Below are 19,343 nucleotides of genomic sequence, written 5' to 3'. Positions count from 1 at the left end.
TTAACTAATTTAAGGCTTATTTTTGGTAACCATTGTCACATGCGTTCCTTTCATGTCTTAATTCTATTCTTATTTGTATATTAATAGAAAATATTTATGTGATCATTTAAAATGCACTGGAAGAAACTCAGCCCAGGCTGACTCCACTGGAGACAATATAGTCACCCCTAGGTTCAAGTTATTTCAGCAAATTTTAAACATTTGCAAAAGAGTAACAAGAAGTGGAGAAAAAGCTATGTGAGATGTAGTTTTGCTGTTGATCTTTTGTCTGAGCTTTTGACATATATTTCAAAATGAAAAATAAAAGAAAGCATACATTTAGCACAGGAGGGTGTGCAACTGATGTTCAGCTGGGCTTAAGAGTTAGTGAGAAATATTTTATGGGCACAAAGGGAGAATCTAGTTTTCCTACTGAAGAATAGATCATATGTCCACAGCTGGAATTCATGCAGATCTTTGTTCAATGAAATATTACAAGCAGCCACCATTTTGCTAATTTTCTTCAGTGAAATGGTCCCAGAGACATCAACACCTCAAGGAAAACAATCATATCATATGCCCTCTAGATGTCCCGCTCCAGATATGAAACTGGATTTAGCAAAAATATTAACCTTGAAGGGAGGGGAAAAGAAGGGAAAGGAGATTAGTGGTATTTGCCACATACAAAGAATGGCAAAGCAAGGAAATAAATAATTAGAGCTACATTTTCAAACACCCTTGCATATGTACAGCTGCACACATCTCATTTATACACTTGATTTGCATATATGTATCAGGAATTTAGAATGATGTTGTAGCTATGTCAGACCCAGGATATTAGAGAGACTAGGTGGGTGAGGCGATATCTTTTATTGGACCAACTTCTGTTGGTGAGAGACAAATTTTTGAGCTCAAAAGCTTGTCTCTCTCATCAACAGAAATTGGTCCAATAAAAAATACTGCCCCCCACACACACCTTCAAAGGCAGATATGACCACTTAGCCACCTAACTGTTCATGCATAAATTGGGGTCTTACAAGTGTGAATGGATCAATAAATACACACATTTTTGAAAATCTTAAAGCAGTGGATCTTTATCCAGCTAGTATTATAAGAGAAGTGGTTTCAACTTAGGGTATGTCTACACTACCCGCCAGATCAGCAGGCAGCGATTGATGCAGCGGGGGTTGATTTATTGCATCTAGTCTAGACATGATCAATCAACCCCCGAGCGCTCTCCCGTCAACTCCTGTACTCCACCTCCGTGAGAGGCGCAGGCAGAGTCAATGGGGGAGCGGCAGCAGTCGACTCACCGCAGTGAAGACACCACGGTAAGTAGGTCTAAGTACGTCGACTCTTCAGCTACATTATTCACATAGCTGAAGTTGCGTAACTTAGATCGATTTCCCCCCCACCCCCCACCCCTCAGTGTAGACCAGGGCTTAATTTCAGGTTCAACACTGATATATCATTCAGCCTGTTTTGCTGGTTCTCTGAATCCCAGAGTTCCTACTGTGTGTAGTCAGTATAAGAACATAAGAACGGCCATACTGGGTCAGACCAAAGGTCCATCTAGCCCAGCATCCTGTCTTCTGACAGTGGCCAATGTCAGGTGCCCCAGAGGGAATGAACAAAACAGGTAATGATCAAGTGATCCATCCCCTGTCGCCCATTCCCAGCTTCTGGCAAACAGAGGCTAGAAACACCATCCCTGCCCATCCTGACTATTAGCCATTGATGGACCATGCTTTTATTCAGATAAAATCCTGCAACACAGGTTTATTACAAGTATCACCAAAGGATGTTGAATCATAATACACAACATTCAAGATTTTCACAAATGGCTGCTTAAGTCCATGTTGAGGTATCTGATATTCAAAAGTGCTGAACAGCTGACCCAGCAATTTCAACTGACTTTAGTGGAAAGCACCTAGCCCACTGTTCCTCAGTTTGTAATTAAATAAATAAATATGATCATAATACCGATGATCATTTAAAATCAGTCACTTACGTCTTTCTGCATTTCAAACTTCCTGAGCCAATTGGGATGAAAAAGGAATCAAGCTACTGAAAATGATGCAGGACCAAGACACGGAATCCTCGGCTCCAACTCGCTAATCTGTCTGGGCTGCCAGTTTGTGTGGCTGCTGCCTCTGCAGAATATAGGTGGGAGCAATGGGTGCGTCCTACTCCTTCTCCCCACCTCACTCCCAGGGCCTGAGTCTCCTTCACACTAAAACTCTGGTAATGTAAAGGGGCCTCAAATTTACACCCATTTTGAGGCCTCTTTACACTGCTGGAGTGGTGTAAAGCGGCCTTAGTGTAAATCAGAAACAGACCCACAGAGTTTGGGTGCATACATCTGTGCTGTTTGCATGCTCCTGCCCCAGCCACATACCCGCTCTCTGGTGAATTGCAGAGACCTGCAATGTAGAGCTCCTCTACAACATGCAGGTTGAGTGGAGTTTTCATATGTAATATAACAAATCTTTTAAAAGGATTTTATGTTATGGGCTCAGTCATGTCAACTAGACACAGCCCTGCATTGGGAGCAGGATGGTATGGAGCTGTTTTGGCTCAGATGTCTCTAGGATTAATTCTACTTCAGAGAGACAAGTCCCCCTGGAGACCCTAGCACCTGGGGAAAATTGTCTGAGGCTATACCACTTCAGATACAGGTAGGGCCTGTGAGAGGTCAGCTGACAGTGTGCCAGTATGGAGCACATGGCACTCCACCAGTTTCTTGGCTGGCATAGCAGCACACTGCAGCCTGAGCCCACTCTAAATTATGTTGAGGCTTTTTCGGTCCCTGGCTATGCCAGGTTTGGGGTAATGGAAAGGTGGCTTAAAGTCCCAAGCATAAAGGTTAGCGCAATTTAGGACCGAATCCATTTTGTTATATGTTTGTTATAAAAAATAATACATTAAAAAAAAAAACATTTCATGGAAAGATCTAGTTCTTCAGTTAAGGGATTAAACTATATATATGTAATTACTATAAGTGAATAAAGCACATAAGCCACATGAATTAGATTTGACTAACCTACTTGTTTTGATTATGAAGCAACAAATGCGTAAGTGACAGAAAGAAAGAAAGGCAGCCATACAACCAGATGAAACACATGGAATTTGATTCTGATGCATTCCACTCTTTTCCCACATGCATTCCATGGATTTCAAGCAGCATTGATTAATACCAAGCCTATTACTTCTTAGGTAAAGATTGGGAAGTTTTAACACTTATTTATGGCTAGTTAAGGGAATAAGAATCAACTGCTTTTTTGCCACATTCAAGTATTACTAAGTCCATCACTTACAATTAGCAAGTTTCCAGCAATTCAGGATATGTCTGGGCCTCTTAAGCAGGACTCTTGAGAGTCCCATTGTGTGCAAAGAATCAGAAATGTAAGAAATTTCCTTTCTTGCTTCCCCTTACTGACTGCTGCTCAACATGCTTTTAAGCTTTCTTGCACATTGCAAACCTCACAGGAAGCAGCAATGTGAACATTCTTGTTGATGGCTAATGATGCATTGTTTTTGTATGTCAGTTAGTAATTTCCTATGGAAAACAACAGAAGCAGAAAGAGAACTCCACATATTTAATATGCTGTAAGCCTTAAATACAGCATTATTAATCTGACATAAGTGAAACTTCTGGCTGTTGCTGTCAGCAACAGAGTTTGGGTCACAATTAAAGCAAGAAGTTAAAAAGACTCAAATAATGCAGATAAGTTTGTACTTTTTGTGTGTGCATGATATTAGGTATATAAATATTAGTATTAGTCTTCTAAAATGAATTTGGTTTTATTCCACAATAATTAATATGAATACATCTAACATGTTCAGGAATGATGTGACCAGCGAACTATGGACCTGATCTTGCAAATACTTTAAAACATGAGTAGTCCCACTGAACCCAATGAGAGTCTTCAGGTGCATACGTGTTTGCAGGACCAGAGCTTATATCAATAGTTCTTTGGCGACAAGATTACCAGTCATACTAAAGAATGTTTTGTTTTGTGATATGGAAGAATAGTTACTAAGGTCAAGATTGGGAACAGTGAACTCATTTCATTTCTGACATAATCTAGATTTGGATTCAGGCCTTTAGAGGTGAAATTCTAGTCCATTAAGCATGGTACCACATAACTCTAAGTATTATCAGTTAGAGGGATAGCACATGCTCAGTTTACTGGACCATTTCACTTTAAGTGTATGTTAAACTAATATTGACTTTTCCACTAAACCAAAATCTCTGTTATTTGTGCCCAGAAGACTGAAAAAACAATAGACGCAGGAAGCAAAAGAATTAATCTTCTTGACCTTTTCTTTGTTATACCTTCGGGAGTCAGTCTTTTTGTGTGTGTGTATAACAGGAAATGTAAGATATTCACTTGCTACAGTTCTTACATTATGCAGAAATATTTTACTGTATTATTTTGTATATTCTTTACATTTTCCATTGCCAACTTGAATGCACTCCACTGAGTTTTATTAATATTGTCTCTGTAACATTATCTTCTTACCTGTATCCATTCTCTACTGGAATCGTCTCCAGGGGTCCATCCATTTTCAGCGTAATTTAGCCGGGACCTTTCTGAAGACCAGTTGGTGCTATACTGGGAGGAGACAGTGATTTGGTCAGAGTGAATTTCTCCTGATTCCATACCTAGTGGTTCCATGCACTGGAAATCTGAAAAAAAATAAATTACCATAATTACTTTAGTCAGCTATTTCAGTTTAGTCTCAGGATAATGAGAACATGTTTTCCTGTTCTGAATATGAAAATCTTGTTTATATGTGACTTTGAATTCTTCAGTAACTTTAACTGAGGCAGTACTGGGCTTGTAGTGTCATTCTTAATGCTGTCACTTGAGTTGTCATGGCAATTCCTGCAATAATAATGCTATACAAATATTTTTAGCCCAGCATTGTAGCCATTTCAATACAGGACAATCAAATTCTCTTTCCTAGGATAGCAAACTACTTCTGTGGGTGGATTTATAACATAAAACAATGTATGCTTAACCTATAAGAACTGGAGCAAACAAGTCAGATGACACATCAAAATTTGTAATATATGTAATGTATTAGAGTCAAATATAAAAATACTTTACAATTTATTATTACAAAGTCCATCAATTCTTCCCACACCCTGGATATTGAGGAAAACAAACCAGGTTTGAATCCAGCCCAGGTGTTTAATGACTAAAAGGAGTTACCATTCCTTTGATAACTAGTTGTAAGTTACATGAATTGATGGTCCCCATCCAATCTCCATAGACAAACATTACCATGACAATTTAGCAATAATTGGCTGCCTAGTTAGTAGTCTTTACAGACTGGCCAAAGGCTGAATGGGCCATGGGGACTAAATTATCCTCTGACCCATGGAGAAGATTACTCCACTCAGGATTGAGGCATATTTACATGGTGGTGTGGGGATGCTTGCATTTTTACTGCCAATGCTATATCTGCTGGGGGAGAGGGAGAAAGGGGGGAGGGGACAGAACGGACTTTAGTTTCCGAATCTGTAATCCAGTGCATTTCATACCTATCCTCTCTAAACTGGAGGTCAGATAGGCCAGTGCCTTTCACAAGCACTAAATTTAGACTAGATACATGCAGTAAAATATCTAAAAACCCATTGCAACAGAAATATGACTGGATATGATTTTTCTTTTATTTCCTGTAATGCTGTGAAATATATTTAATTATTTTTATGTAACTGTGAATCTTTAATCTTATACTGGGGAGAGGTTTCCTTGAGTTGTCATCATGATAAATGGCCCACAAGAAAACCAGGATGTCACCTATAACTTTAAAAAAATCAACAGTTTTGTATTGTGAGACAGCAAACTAGAGTGTGGTAATAAGAGCCATTAATTAACTCAGGGCTAGAATAACATGTTTGTACACAAAAGAGTAACACTGAAGGGGAGGAATTTTAATAGATGGATGAATGAAAATGCTTTTAAATGAATTGTGACAACTAACACAGTTTGCAAATGTGTATTTTTCCTGTGCAAAATTTTGACTTTTCAGTTAAAAAAAAAACCCTGAAAATTTTCATGCAAAAGCTTTTGGCTGAAAACCAAAAACTTCATTTGGGAAATGCTGTCATGGTGCCTCCTGGAAATTGTAGTGTGGGTGCCTCGTGCCCCAATTCTCCTCTATGGGTTGAGCTCCCTGGCCAGATTACATCTCCCATGATTAGGGTTGCCAACTTTCTAGTCGTACAAAACCAAATACCCTAGCCCCACCCCTAATGGGAGTGCGGAGCTGGTGCTCAGGGTGGAGGCAGCACGCGGAGCCGCATGGTCCCCCCGCCTAGGAGGCTGAACTGCTGGCTGCTTCCGGGGCGCCAGCCAGGACAGGTAGGGACTAGCCTGCCTTAGCGCCGCAGCACCACCGACCAGACTTTTAGCGGCCTGCTCGGTGGTGCTGACTGGAGCCGCCAGGGTCCCTTTTCAACCAGGCATTCCGGTCGAAAACCAGACACCTGGTCACCCTACCCGTGATGTACCACATTCTCCCCAAATCCTGAGCCACCAAAATCAGTAACAGATTTACAATGGTGCCAGTGGTGCTGGGCCCACACTTTGAAGAGGCCCATTATAGACTCGACTAACCCATCCATACAGCTGGATCTGGCCCCTCGCTCAGGGCAGTCCAGCACCCAGGCCTGGCTGTGTGAGTGGTTCCCTGCCAGCAGGTCCCGCACGCCACCCAGCAGCCGGGCTCTGCTATGCAGGCTGGGCAGGACTCTTGGGGGTTGCATCCGGGGGGTCTGCCCCACTCCCCAGTGCAGCTCTGGCTCTGAGTGGTCTCTGCCATCCACCAGCTGTGGGACCCTCCCCGCCTCCCCGGGGCTGAGATGCCTGGGACTGGTGCAGAGACTGGGCAAGTCTCAGCCAATGCGGGGGAGTGGTGGGGAGAGCAGCACGAGGTTGAGGGGACATGGCTGGGCTCTACCAGACAAGTGGGTTTGCAGGGAGCCCAGCCTGGACAGGCTCTGCTCCTGCTCCAGCCTGGCTGACTGCGCTGCTCCCAAGGGGCTGGAGCGATCCCTGTCCCGGGACCGACCTGAGCCGTGCTGCTGGCTCAGCCCAGCAGTCATGGTCACCTCCCAGTGGGGCTGGTGAGTGCATCTGGTGGGTCAGGGCACAGGTTTCTGGAGGGTGGGGGAGATATGTGTGTTTTGGGGCCCTGGGCGGTGTGGGGGCTGGTGTGGGAGTGCTGGTCATAGAGGGGTGGGGAAAGTCTGTGTATGTTGGGGCACTGGACAGTGTGGGGTTTGTGTGGGATGCTGTGCAGTTGTGGCGGTGGGGCTCTGGGGAGATCGCTGGGCAGTGGGGCATCGGGGGCTCTGGGCATAGGGGTGTGTATGCATTGGAGGGTGCTGGGCAGTGTGGGGTCTGTGTGGGGTGCTATGCAGTTGTGGTGAGGAGTGTGTGGGGGAGTCTCTGGGCTGGGGGGTGCTGGGCATATGGGTCTGTGGGAGATTTCAGCGGGGAGCACAGGGCATAGTGTCTGTGGGGGCGGTCTCTGGGTATGGGGGGTGTTGGGCGGGGGAGGAGGGTGTGGCGCATGACATGGGCCCACCCCGAGGGGTAGGGGCAGGCCAACGTGCATCTGGCTGCTGCTGCTGGTTTGTAAACAGTGCCCATGCACTGGGATGGGTGGAGCGGATCCATCCCCGCCGCACTGTGCCCCATTGTCCCTGGCCTGCCCCTCGCTCCATTGCCCCCATGGGGGCCCACAAATACGTTTGGCACCAGGCCCACAAAAGATTAACCCAACCCTGACCACAGTACTTTGTGGGAGCCCCTGGAATCTCAGCTGAAAGCAGTAATGACTGCTTGGGGTAAAGGAGCGGTTGCCTTAGCTTGGAGCCAATAGCAGACTCTGTATGTGGTTTAACCACTAGAGGGAACAAAGACACACCCTATTAGCATGGATTAAACAAGAAATCTGTTTCTGTGGTTACTGAAACCTATTTTTACTGTTTCACTGTGAATAAATGTGCATATATATATATATATATACACACACTTAGGCCTGGTCCATGCTAGGCAGTTAGGTTGGTTTAACTACATTGCTCAGGGGTATGAAAAGTCCACATCCCTGAGCAATGCAGTTAAACTAACCCCCAGAGTCAACAATTCCCATCGACCTAACTACCACCTCTCGTAGAGTGGAGTACTTATGTTGACAGGAGAAGACCACCTGTCGGTGTAGCTGATGTCTTCACTGAAGCGCTAAGATAGCTTAGCTGTGCTGCTGCAGCATTTTAAGTGTAGACAAGCCCTAACATTTTGACTGCACTGTATTTTAAGGGTAAAATTAATCCATGATAGTAGAAGGTTCCAACACAATGGTTGTACAGACAGAAGGAAGGTGGCTGTGGAGCAGGGGCACAGGGATACGCTACATCTCCTGCACCTGAGTAAGAGGCCAATGAATCTAAGGGCAGGTCTTCACTACCCACCGGATCGGCGGGTAGAGATCTATCTATTGGGGTTTGCTTTATCACGTCTCATCTAGACGCAGATAAATCGATCCCCGAACGCGCTCCCCGTCGACTCCGGAACTCCAGCTTGCGAGAGGCGGAAGCGGAGTCGACTCGCCGCTGTCCTCACAGCCAGGTAAGTTGACCTATTCGCGTAGCTGAAGTTGCGTATCTTAGGTTGAACCCCTTCCTCCCCTCCAGTGTAGACCAGGGCTAAAACAACATGCACCAAGTGGCCAGAATATCCCACATTCAGTGTGTACAGGGATTAAAGCCGCAGCTCCAGGCTAAGTGGTGGAATAGGGCGCTTTATATCCTCCCTGGAGGTTGGGTTGGCTTCTGGTCCATTTACTTAGATTTCACATTGAGAAGGGAGAGAATTTCACCCTATGCAAGGTAACTCTTGATTCTTCTTTGAGGGAGTGTTACATTCATTCTGGGTGAACGTTTGGACCTCATTAACTGAGACAAAGAGGAGAGGGTTTGATTAAAAAGGGCCTGAAACCTAAGAAGTCCCTTTGTTTTAAGTTCAAACCAAACAAGGAAGCCTACAATGCTGTGGTGTAATGTGAGGCCTCCATTAAACATTTCAGGCTGTGTTGCAAGGATAAGCATTGAAGAGATTTGAGATTGACATTTGGGAGAGAAATCTGTCACAGATTTCAGAATAATGCCAAAGATTTCTTATGATATGGTTTGAGGAAGGCTATGTATGGTAAATCAGTCCTTTTCATCTAGGAACTTGATCATCAAAGCTCACTCCTTGTAACAAAAGAAGAATATGAATTTTTGAAGGTTGCAAGCCTTGTTCATATTTCATTGTTTCAGTGCAATGCTTCCACAGTTCATCAGTCCCAGGTTTACTCTGCCAACTTAGTTATTTATAACAATTCTTCTACCTTCCCGACTTTATTAAAAAATAAAACCACGAAGAAGTGTCTTCTCCTCACATTGATATTCAAAGGTTACCTGCTTAAAAACAAAACAAAAAATCCCACCACCCTTATTATTTAAGGCTTCTTTAATGTTTCATAGGGCATCCAGTGTTCAAGAAGACATAACAGAATATTTACCACAAGGCCCTGCAGGATAGATAAACACTGACCTTCTGAGACACTGCTCTGTAAGATGCTGTAGTTTGCGGAGAATCCCTCTTTTGCTATCGCACTGTCAGTATAAAAAACCATTGAAAGGATTCCAGTTGAAGAGCGCACTCGGCCTGGTGTGTTCTGTCCACAATAACGCCCTATGTGAGGGCCAACTGAAAAGAAACAAAGCATAATAGTTCACTACCTTTCTCCTACAACAATGAGTGTCAATACAATAGCCCACCAAAGAGATCCCTCAGCAGGAAATAGGGAGTCCCTGCAACAGTTTAAAATTACTGTCTCCTCAATAGCTGAGTAATGAACGGAAAATTGCTCATCCTGCCATAATAATCTCACTCGTACAATGTTCCAGATAACAAATAAAGCTAAATATAGGGCTAGATTTTCAAAAGGTACAGTTTTTAAAGTGGTCCGTCATGGGCAATGATGGTACAAAATTACACGCACAAAGAAGCAGAAGTATTTTCTGATTAAAGCACCTATTGATAATAAGGGGCTCCAAGTGGCCTACTCTGCACACCCAGCCTACAAGGTGCTGAACAATATGAATTTCTCCTAAAGTAAAGGAGACTGAGAGTCTACTCAGCACCTTGCAGAATCAGATACTTACTGTCCCAGTTTTGCAGGCAACGTGTCATTAGTTTTTCAGCAAATTTAGAAAAATGTTTTCTTCTCTTGCAATTACATAGTGATCAATGAGAGACCCTTGTTCCCTCCTATTTGAGCTTTTAACAGCTTCTAGCAGCTCTTTTTCCCCCTTTACTCAGACACTGGCAAGGAAAAAAAATAAAATGAAGTATGAACATTTCCCCCACCTCTTGCTTTTGAATTCCTTAGAGATATTTATTACAGTTTGAAAGTTAAAAAACAAATCCTGATATTTTTCTGCTTGGTTTATGCAGTGTGATGATTTTCCCCCTTGACTAATCTGGCTACCCACAACCTATATATAAGGCCTTCCTGTGCTTGTGCATCCCTCTTGGATAGAGCCATAAACTGCTGAACAGTGATAAATCTCTGCTAACAAACACTGAATGTAGTACTAGATTCTATGCAAAAACTTAGCTATAATACTGGCAAGCCACAAAACCCACACCTTCAGCCTTCCAGAGCTAAATGACCACCCTGTCACATCATCATCATTGTTGGAAGTCTGGTTAGTTTTCAGTTTAAAACTTAAAACGTTTACAAAGCTTAGTTATTAAATATGCAAGGATAAACATCAGCTAACATAATTTCTCTAGAAACTCACTGGGTTTTGCCAGCAAATAAAACAGTTTCCACTTGGAATAACCTCCACTGCCAGCCACACTTCTCTACTATGCCAGTGCGGCCAGAAGGAAGCAGCTTAGATGATGTAGCCCCTTCTGCCAATGTAGGTTTTTTTCCCTCTATCTTCTGGCCACAGTCTCTTATAGAATCAGCTTCCAGTTGCCTTGGCAATGCCATCACATTTAAAATAATAGTCACCAGCCAACTCAGGCCCTTTTTTCACCATGGCTGCTCTGGATGTATGGATGTAATGGAACATGCTGCAGAGGACATAAATTGGATTCTTTCCTGCCCTGGAAACCATGAAACCACTTATGATCTTATTATTTGAAATGAGAAAGCTGTTCTTCTGGAGCACTAGCAGTACCACTCTTTAAAAAAAAATTCCGTCAGTCTGAATACAGCTTGACCCTTCATTGTCTTTTTTTCCTAGGATGGGCAAACAGCTGTGACCCTGCTCCTTCCCACTATGGCCTTTGATCATTGTAGCCACTGACTTTGCTGAAGACTACAAGAGAACAGGAGAGATGTGGCCTCCATGTTATGGCATTCAGAGTCCCCCTCCCCCATTTCCTGCAGGGAAAGACCCTTTGAAATGGCAAACAGAAGAGAACTTTGTTTAAAGCAGACTCATGCTTTAAGATTCACCATGACTCACTGGTTTATAATTTTTAAAACACACTTGGTAATTCTGCATTTCATTCTTCTGAATATTGCCTCTAGATATCACAGTGCTATTCTCTTTGCTAGCTGCATAGATTCAGGAGCCAAAAGCTTTGCAAAACATGATACAAAGAGGTATTGAATTTTCTTACACAACATGTAAGCCTTAACTTACTGAACTAATGCAATATTGATCCTAGCAGAACTAGATTAAATAGAGCTTCTTATTCTCCTATATAAATACCTACCATACTTTGAGGGCTTTTTTCCCATTTAAGTCTTGCAGACTTCTGAATGAGAATAAATTACTTAATAATGTATAAAGAGTCACCACACCAAATAATGTACTGTGGAGAAAACAGCTTGAACAATAATCCAAAGAGACAATATCATTGCTTATTTAGATGGAATGTGTCTCTATTTCTTGTAGTGTCCTGCTAATCCTTCCCATTCAGGAGAGAGCGAACAAATTCTCACTTATGATGTATGTGGCAAAGGAATACATAAATTTCAACACAGAGAATGCTCTCCCAAAATCCAGACAGAAGAATGCATCTGAATTCTGGACCGCTGATGCTAGAATGATAGCCTACTGGAGACTAGGCCTAGAAATCTGTTGGTAGCCTCCAGCAATAAGGATTTGTGTAATTTTGTGAGCACCCCACATGAGGATCTCGTCCAAATGTGTGTCACTTGGGTTATGTCTACACTTTGAGCTGGTGGTGTTATTCCCAGCTTCAAGGCACATACTCTGATCAAGCTAGGGCACAAAAATAGAGTAGCTGTGCCAGCATGAGCATTAGAAGGGGCTAGCTGCCCCAAGTATGTACCCGTCCCAGACCAGAGGCATGTACTCAGGGTGGCTAGCCCCTCCTGTAACACTGCCATAGCTACAATCTAATTTTTAGAGCCCTAGCTCAATCACAGCTAGTGTGAATATGTCTTCTCAAGCTAGGAATCACATCCCCAGTCTGAAGGGTAGATACACCCTTGGAATTGATGTAGACTCATCAGAGGCCATCTGACATTGCCAAAAGAGCAGAGGCATCTGTGCGAGCTCTCCCTGGATTTATCCACTTGGTTGTCAGTGCTCTATCTGTCCCTGAGATTCCTGCCTCCTTTCTCAGCTAGTCTGCATGGGACTGGTGTGATCATAGTGGAAAGGAATTCATTATATTTAGGCTAAAGGGTTGAAGAGGCAGCAAAAAATTATTTTACAGAACCATCCTAAAATGCAGACACTAGTTCTGCCCGTTCCAATTTAAAGCTAGCTGTTCTGAGTATATACATGTCAGGGGTTCAGCATTCACAGTGCATGCCTAGTGGTTTAACACTCTCACTAGAAAGTCTATTTCTAGTTGTGCTTCCTTTTTCCTTCTGTAAAGATGAAGCCACAGAAGAGATGTTGAGCTGAACTATTTTCCCTTGAGGCCATCAGACTCATCTCAATGTTGCATACTTCATAGTTGCCTTTCACATTGGCCTAAGGGGCCAAATTCATATCTTGCTTAAATCCACTGGAAAAAAGTGTCAGTGATATCCATCTTAAAATACTAATTTAAAGTGTAAATTAATTATCCATCTTAATGAACATTAAAATCTGCTTTTTAAAGTATACTGTATGCCATATAAAGTAGGGCTGTTGATTAATCGCAGTTAATTCACGTGATTAACTCAAAAAATTAATTGTGATGAAAAAAATTAATTGCAGTTAATGGCAGTTTTAATCACACTGTTAAACAATAGAATACCGATTGAAATGTATTAAATATTTTGGATGTTTTTCTACATTTTCAAATAGATTGATTTCAATTACAACACAGAATACAAAGTGTACCGTGCTCACTTTATATTTATTTTTATTACAAATATTTGCACTGTAAAAATGATAAAAGAAATAGTATTTTTCAATTCACCTCAGATAAGTACTGTAGTGCAATCTCTTCATTGTGAAAATGCATCTTACAAATACAGATTTTTGTATTACGGATTTTTTTTTGTTACATAACTGCACTCAAAAACAAAATAATGTAAAACTTAAGAGCCTACAAGTCAACTCAGTTCTACTTCTTGTTTAGCCGTTCGCTAAGACAAACAAGTTTCTTTACATTTACAGGAGATAATGCTGCCCGCTTCTTATTTACAATGTCACCTGAAAGTGAGAACAGGCATTCGCATGGCACTTTTATAGCTGGCATTGCAAGGTACATACATGGCACATATGCTAAACATTTGTATGCCCCTTCATGCTTTGGCCACCATTCCACATGCTTCCATGTTGAGTACGCTCGGTAAAAAAATGTATTAATTAAATTTGTGACTGAACTCCTTGGGGGAGAATTGTATGACTCCTGCTCTGTTTTACCTGCATTCTACCATACATTTCATGTTATAGCAGTCTCGGATGATGACCCAGCACATGCTGTTCGTTTTAAGACTACTTTCATTGCAGATTTGACAAAATGCAAAGAAGGTACCAATGTGAGATTTCTAAAGATAGCGACAGCACTCAACCCAAGGTTTAAGAATCTGAAGTGCCATCCAAAATCTGAGTGGAGGAGGTGTGGAGCGTGCTTTCAGATGTTTTAAAAAAGCAACACTCTGATGTGGAAACTACAGAACCCAAACCACCAAAACAGAAAATCAACCTTCTGCTGGTGACATCTGACTCAGATGATGAAAATGAATGTGCATCAGTCCGCACTGCTTTGGATTGTTATTGAGCAGAATCTGTCATCAGCATGGACGCATGTCCTCTGGAATGGTGGTTGAAGCATGAAGGGACATTGAATCTTTAGCACATCTGGCACATAAAAATCTTGCAACGCCAGCTACAACAGTGCCATGCGAATGCCTGTTCTCACTTTCAGGTGACAGTGTAAACAAGAAGCGAGCAGCATTATTTACTGCAAATGTAAACAAACTTGTTTGTCTGAGTGATTGGCTGAACAAGAAGTAGGACTGAGTGCACTTGTAGGCTCTAAAGGTTTACATTGTTTTATTTTTGAATGAAGTTATTTTTATACATAATTCTACATTTGTAAATTCAGCTGTCATGATAGAGATTGCACTACAGTACTTGTATGAGGTGAATTGAAAAATACTATTTCTTTTATTTTTTACAGTGCAAATATTTGTAATAAAAATAAATATAAAGTGAGCACTGTACACTTTGTAGTCTGTGTTGTAATTGAAATCAATATATTTGAAAATGTAGAAAACATGCAAAAATATTCAAATAAATGGTATTCTATTATTGTTTAACAGTGTGATTAATCGCACAATTAATCGCGATTAATTTTTTAATCATTTGACAACCTAATATAAAGTATTTCACCGGATAGTAGGGTTTTTATTGTCTAAACATTTACATATAATTTAGTGTTTAGGGTGCTTAATGGAATTTGAAAAATGAACACCTGCCCTAACTCGTCCAGTAGTCAAATATGAGCTGTTACATACTATTCCTTAAAAGGTTATCAGCAGTATAGAGAGTAACCACAATAACTACAAACAACAACAACAAAAAGGCAGCTAGATTAATGGCATCTTTCATTTGCACTGATGTGAACAACGATAGCAAAGTCTTTTTAGTTCTATAATTAGGGCACGCACTTGTGGTATTGACCAGAGCTGTAATGCTTAGCCTGTGGTGCTCAAAACATATGTAAACTTCTTTAAGTTGCTTTTGAGCCTCTGGAAGACAATCCATAAAGCTTCAAAAAAATCTGCATGAATATGTGCAATTCATCACCTCAGCTATTCATGGTTTTGAGGGCACTATTTTTCTTAGAAGTTATCAATAGATTGCTCTTAGCCAGGGCTGGGCTTAGGTACATTTGTGCCCTAGGCAAAGACACCAACACAAAATCACATACTGACTTATTGCTCTTTTGCTCCCCTGCTCACACCAACCCACTCAGTGCCCTGTGTCACTTCCTCCTTCAAAAAGATGGCCCTGTGTCTGCTCAGTCGTTTGCAAGGGTTGACTGTAGTTTCCAGATATTTTCCAGAATAGTTTGTACCAGCTGCTGCGGTGTTAAAGAGAGGAGCACCTGAGGTCAAAAGATGCCCACCACACACAGTTCTGCAGAAACAGTGCTATCCTGCAGGGAGCTGAGCATTCTGGCCTTATTCCTAGCAAAGCACTTACACTCATGCTTAAATGTCAACATATAAACTTCCCCATAAACTTCAAATCCCTTTGAAGTCAGTGAAATCACTCACATGCTTAAAGATAAGCACATGCTTAATTGCTTTGCAGGATCAAGGTCAGATCAGCACCTGCAGAAGGCTCAGCACCTGCCAGGATCAAGCTGTTGGAGGACATAGAAGTACAGCTGGTCTGAAACACCATGATTGTGAAAGATCACTTTGGGACTAGCTTGTTCAAGAGTGAGCATTAAAGCTGGTCAGAAATTTTCCAACGGAAGGTTTTTTCACTGGAAAATACCAGTTCATCAAAAGTAAAATGTTTCACAGGTTTGTCAATTTTGATGACATTTTATTTTGAAAACAAATCAGACTGAAGCATTCTGATGTGGTCAAAATGTTCTGTTCAATCTTTTTAGAATAGATCATTTCAATTTTCTATTTTGAAACAATATTTCATTTCAATTCTTTCTGATGGCATACTTTTTTATACTGTACTGTACTACACTGATATTGTAGTGAAGCACTGGAATTTTATCCAAATATTTTGATTCACCCAAAACAAATTTTCATTTGAAATTTCATTTGATGGGAAATTTCAAATTGTTCCCTTTCAACCTGGAAAAAAAATCCTGGAATTTCCTGCAAAATGGAAAATCCAGTTCCCACCCTGCTCTAGTGCCATAAACAGTCCCAGTTCTATTCTAATGTCCTCTTATGCATGATGTCCTAGGCAGCTGCCTATTTAAACCTGTAACTATGGCTGCAGCTACAAATATTTCCCACAAAAATGCCCAATAAAATTCCATTAAAAATGTATCTTAACTCACTTCAAACCCTTTCCTATCATATGTGAAACAAACCATATATATATTGCTGAAGGGCTGGGGTTAGGTGCATACAATTGTAATTACTGTGTTTTCCCAAATATCTTTTTCAGATACTGTAATGCCTATGTTAAAATACCACATAAATCGACCCTTGTGTGTTTGTTCTCATCTGTCTACAGAGTATTGTCATTTACCTAGACGTTTGGAGGCAGAGACTGCTTTGTTACTACACAATTGTACACAGCCTGGAACAATGGGATCTTACCACAGTTTCTAAAATGTACTGCAATACAAATAAATCACAAATAATAATTTTAATAGCAAAAATAGCTTCAGCCTTTATACATATTTTCCGATAGAAAGGAGGATAAATTCTGCTGGCTGCAGAGTCATCCATCTATGAATGATGTTTCAAATAAGTTCCTAAAACTATCACAGTCCCCCAACAGAATGTATGTGAGGAGACATTGCACTGTGGTCTACAAGCTAAATTATTTATAAATAGATAAACATATTTATCATATGACATTAACCTGCTTCTTAAGAAGAGAGTCAAACATAGTTTTGAACTATGGGTAAATTAGGAGGCTGATAACATTTGTTGTTAATTGTTCTTCAATTTGGCTCAATCATTTTCTTCAACCAGAAAATTACCACTTTGAAAACCCCTTGACACTAATAATAATGTGTTTCTTTCTGAAAATATTCCACATAAGTTGGTTGATTGGATCTTCTTTTTGTATGTCAGTTTAAATTAAAGTTCTACAGGAATTTAGACTGGAAAGATTTGGGCTATATGCAAATAAGCCTATTATTAAATGTTCCAGACATTGTTATAATATTGTTACAATTCTGTTTTCCCAACTGAGGAATTAAATACTGAATAGTCTGTCAGCCACTCTTTTGACTCTTCCCTTGATACTTACTGGAAAGTGTTTAAGAGAACCATGATAAACCTATTAACCCCAAAACAAGAGGAAATACACAAACACACATTAAAAACAGATACATTTGCTGTAGCGGGAACAAAAGCTTTTATGAAAAAAAACACTGTTTCCCAAATGTGTAAACCTAGTTGTGGTGAAAAATAGATCTGTCTGCAGAAACACACATCCTTAAACTTGTTACTAAAGTGGGTTTGAAATGTTAAATGTTTCCATTAAAACAAAATGTTATTACTGTACAGTATTAACGGTTTGTAAACACCTACTTGCTACTGTTCATAAACTCAGAGAAAACATCCTTCAAAGGAGGGTATCACACCAATAGAAAAGGGCAATAGCTTTTTTTACTGCACTATATAGTGAGACAAGTTCCATGCTGGTGTATTTGGCTTTAAGTTACAAAATACAGAGGCAAAAGGACAACTGAAAGATGCTTCTCTTTAGATGCTTATGGCACGCACAAAAAGCTTGTAAAAGGCATCAAGAACAGTTGGTTGCACATTACTGCTTGTATGATTCCTAAGGACAGCCAAGTCCTGATGTGTGCACCCTAAGGGGAAGTGCTCAACTTAAGCGAAACCTGATGTTAAACTCCAGTAAACGCAAGGCAAGAGCAGCAGCAAACTGCAGGGTATCATCATATAGTACTCATGTACCCTCTGAATTAGTGCTCAAAGTTTGGGTGAACAATACGTCTTCCCTGTCTAAATTATTTTAGCAAAGAAGGCCCAGTTCTGCCTTTGGTGAAATTAATGGGAGTTACATGTTGTATTTGAGGGCAGAATATGATGCTAAATTCTTTGACAATTCTTTGACATTAAGGACAATTTGTAAAACACCATACACACTCTTTTGTGCTAGTTATGTGCTGTATTGTGTGCAATTAAAGTGTATTTCCCCACCCTTTTAATTCAACTCATTTTGTTTAAATCAAATGAAGACCTCTGTAATACAATATTTGAAAATGTGACAATACGCCTTCTGGAGCTCACTGTGGAGTAATGATTCTGTATACTGCAGCTCATTTTTCTCTTACCCTCAGGGAATCCATCCCAGATTTCCAATCGGTCATACCGACAGAACACTCCTCCCGGAGGATTTGAATCAGGTTCTAGTTCAAAGCTTTCAAATTCCAGTATAATCTCTGACATCTTTGGTGCAAAGACAATGTATGTGCATTCAAGGCTATTGGGATATTTTTCAGGGAATCCTGGAGATTTTATCACTCCGCTTGGTGAAGTAAAGTTTCTGGAACATTCAGGTCCTGTGTGACAAAGAAAAATATTTAACTTAGCACTATCTTACAAAGCAAGCTGGTTAACTAGAAAACAAATTAGGTCATTTTGTCTTTCTAACAGCAAAGTGGCTTTTCAATGAAACACCTCATTTTAATCACTGTATTAATCATCCAGCCAGCTTGTTCCTATTATTGATAGTCAGGTATTAAAATGTAATTCACATTTATTGTGTGATCTCCAATTTTCAATCTGTGCAGAGCAATATGAAAACTTGTGCCATTTCTAGAAAAAAAAATTATGACAAATACGAAGTCAGGTGGGAACAATGAAAGAGTAAGCTGCAGAAATCTCAACAGAGCCCCAGAGAAATAATTATAGCCCCTTCAAGCTTAAATCTTTAAATCTTAAGGTTGACAGCCTTTTATTGGTGAAATAGAATGTTTTACAAAAGCGGGTGAGTGAATTCAGTAGAGGGAGTAGTGGTTTCAGATTCCTAGAGCAGTGACTCAGTAACTCTGCCAGATGTGACCTATGCCTCTTTGACAAACTAAATGTGAAAGGTAATTCGTACATGTACCAAGGGTGAGTGACTCATTCTGAGTGGTGTTGACACAGGTGCACCAGTAAAGTGTTGCTGTTAGTGA

At 40.8% G+C, this 19,343-nt stretch overlaps 1 protein-coding gene across 3 annotated transcripts in view; it reads right to left on the bottom strand.

Moving 5' to 3' along the window:
- NRP1 (neuropilin 1) overlaps positions 1–19,343 on the bottom strand; it is a 136,089-nt gene that overhangs the window by 56,531 nt on the left and 60,215 nt on the right. For all 3 annotated transcript variants that reach the window (XM_034760106.1, XM_034760107.1, XM_034760108.1), the window contains exons 5-7: positions 18,498–18,725; positions 9,597–9,752; positions 4,506–4,672 (exon numbers count right to left, since the gene is read on the bottom strand). In XM_034760106.1, coding sequence (XP_034615997.1) covers positions 4,506–4,672; positions 9,597–9,752; positions 18,498–18,725 — 551 coding nt within the window. The remainder of the gene's footprint in view (positions 1–4,505; positions 4,673–9,596; positions 9,753–18,497; positions 18,726–19,343) is intronic.

This window comes from Trachemys scripta, chromosome 2, assembly GCF_013100865.1.
Source record: "Trachemys scripta elegans isolate TJP31775 chromosome 2, CAS_Tse_1.0, whole genome shotgun sequence".
NCBI lineage: Eukaryota > Metazoa > Chordata > Testudines > Emydidae > Trachemys > Trachemys scripta.
This window is presented reverse-complemented; position numbering and strand designations above follow the sequence as displayed.